This window comes from Anarrhichthys ocellatus, unplaced genomic scaffold (genome assembly GCF_004355925.1).
Source record: "Anarrhichthys ocellatus isolate YVR2014 unplaced genomic scaffold, GSC_Weel_1.0 scaffold3835, whole genome shotgun sequence".
Classification (NCBI taxonomy): domain Eukaryota; kingdom Metazoa; phylum Chordata; class Actinopteri; order Perciformes; family Anarhichadidae; genus Anarrhichthys; species Anarrhichthys ocellatus.
Window position 1 is genome coordinate 2441 of NW_022283809.1, and position 2731 is coordinate 5171.

At 44.4% G+C, this 2731-nt stretch overlaps 1 protein-coding gene across 1 annotated transcript; it reads left to right on the forward strand.

Annotated features, from left to right (window-relative positions):
* Positions 1 to 255: 255 nt before the first annotated feature.
* On the forward strand, positions 256 to 2725 carry LOC116379176 (LON peptidase N-terminal domain and RING finger protein 3-like; the record flags this gene model as incomplete). The annotated part of the gene is made up of 6 exons (XM_031841113.1): positions 256 to 496; positions 888 to 978; positions 1309 to 1423; positions 1781 to 1902; positions 2084 to 2270; positions 2389 to 2725. Coding segments are annotated over 6 exons (909 nt in total), but the record flags the coding sequence as incomplete, so codon positions are not given.
* Between the last annotated feature and the right edge of the window lie 6 nt (positions 2726 to 2731).

The window sequence follows — 2731 nt, forward strand, 5'->3', positions numbered from 1 at the left end:
GAGTTTATCTGTGACATGTTCGAGTTCTCTTCTTCTCGTCATGATTGTTCTGTTTCCATAGAACTTTATATTGAAGTGAAAATCAAGTCCACCGAGAATAAAATGTGACGGGAGCAAAACCAAAGAAAACGCCCCAAAACTGCTTTAGAGTTCAGAGGGTTAAGGGATGAAATCAGTGAGCACATCCTGCTGACTGTGTTTTCACCACTGACGTCAAAATGATCATCCCTTCATAATCATCTCTAATCCTTCTGTGTGTCTGTCTGTCTGTCTGTCTGTGTCCAGGACTCAGAGTTCAGTGTGACTAAAAGCCCTCCGGTGGACGAGTCGTCCTGCAGACTCTCCTCTGGGTCTCTCTCTGCGGTGGAGAGCAGCACCAAGAGTCTGGCTGGCGTCCTGGCTGCTCTGCCGGCGCCCCCTGGTGGCCTCAAGAGGAAACACAGCGGGGACGGAGGCACGGCCGTCTTCAACCCTCCCTCCAAACTGCCCCGACCTGGTAGGACAATCCGAGTTCATTCTGAGAGAATTACTTCATATGAAAAATGAAATATTATTTTGTCCCTACTTGCCATAAATTCTAAATAATTGATTTAGTTAAAAATAAGAAAGAAATTGCATTTAACAGAAAGCAAAAGCAAGCAAATGAATAATTACAGATTAAGTAGAAGTTTTGTTTCTAATTTATTGGAAAGTAAACGATAACGTTTAAATTATTACATGATCAAGTTAATGTTCAGGACTTTGTTCACAAATACTAAGTAATACTACTATCATTTGTGCGTTTACAATGATTAATGTGTGCAACAGATGTTTGTAGAATGGCATGATGGGATGTTCACAGTGTGATTGTTCTGATTAAACTCTATGATGATGTGTTGATGATGCAGACGAGAGCAGCGTTCAGTCGCTGTTTGTTGGACGCTCGTTCCCTGTGGAGCTGTTGGACAGCGGAGACATGGAGTGTTCACTCTGCATGAGGTGACCACTCGCACAACAAAGTTCTCTAATATCGTTTCCACTCAAAATATTTGTTTCAAGCAGCCGACAGTTTGCATTGAAAATAGGAATATTGAATATAAAATGTAGTTTATCAGACTCACATTTAATTGAACTTATCATAGTTTCATTAAGTTAACGTAATAACTGTGAGAAACACAGTTGTAGTACACACACAAGAACTGCACTTTCTCAAGACACTGATACACGATAATAATACATGATGCTGCAGGATGTCATTCACTAAATGGAGCCGCAGCGTTTTCAGGTTTCTCGGAGTGCTTTGTGTCATTTGTTCCGTCTGTTCTCCAGATTGTTCTACGAGCCGGTGGCCACTCCCTGCGGACACACCTTCTGCCTGAAGTGTCTGGAGCGCTGCCTTGACCACAACTCCAACTGTCCTCTGTGCAAAGAGAACCTGTCTGAGGTACAGGAACACCTCGTTCTACCACTTCATAACAAAGCTCATAACATTGTTAGTGTTGGAGTAGAATCAATGCATCGTTTGTCCAATTAATATGTTCAGAGACGTCACTTTTTATCATTCATTGATTTCTAAAGTCAGTAAAACTAAAGTTTCTGGTTCTACTTCATTTAATGTGAGATTTGTTCTCAGTTTTATATATTTGGAAATGTAATCATTGGACTGTTGGTCCGACAAAACAAACGTTTTAAAGATCACAATTGTTCTCTGTTTTCAGACCATGATAATGACGCTCTCGTATGTAACTGTAACTTATGGGGTGTGTGTGTGTGTGTGTGTGTGTGTGTGTTGTCATTACAGTATCTGGCCACTAGGGGCTACAGCAAGACCCTGCTGATGGAGGAAGTGCTGCAGCGTTATCTAGGAGACGAGCTGGCGGAGAGGAAGAAGATCCACGAAGAGGAGATGAAGGAGCTGTCCAAGTTAATTTCACACACACACACACACACTCTGAAAAATCTGAATACACAAGGTATCATTTAAATCCCTCGTGTAACACTACACCGCTCTAAAATTAAACATCACAGCACAGAAGCTCTATTTTCTGATTTCTAAACTTTCCACCAACGCGTCTCAACAGCCTCCTCACTGTGTCTCTCGCAGCTTGAACCAGGAAGTTCCCATCTTCGTGTGCACCATGGCGTTCCCCACCATCACCTGCCCGCTGCACGTGTTTGAGCCCCGCTACCGCCTCATGATCCGCCGCTCCATGGAGACGGGCACCAAGCAGTTCGGCATGTGCATAGCCGACGAGCTCAAAGGCTTCGCCGACTACGGCTGCATGCTGGAGGTGTGTGTGTGTGTGTGTGTGTGTGTGTGTGTTACGGGATGAATCTGCTCTGCTGTGTGAAGTCAGATCACTTCTGAGATTCTACCAGCGTGAAGACGAAATCAAACTGTTGTTTCAGGTGCGAGACGTGAAGTTCTTTCCCGACGGTCGCTCGGTGGTCGACACTATCGGCGTGTCGCGGTTCAAGGTCCTCAGCCACGGACAGAGAGATGGCTACAACACCGCCAAGATCGAGTACCTGGAGGATAAGAAGGTGTGTTTGTTACTTTAAATCTGCTGCTGTCAATTAAAATGTTGCACAAAGTAGAAAACCTCAGGTGTCAGCCCTGAAGCCATCTCTGTGACAGCTGAGGAAAACTTAATGAATACGTTTTCACTCCGGCGGCATCCTCTGGTTCTTAAAAGTGAAGCCGATGCTTCATGTGTTAAAGCTGCATCCTCTCTAGTGTCCACCAGGGGGC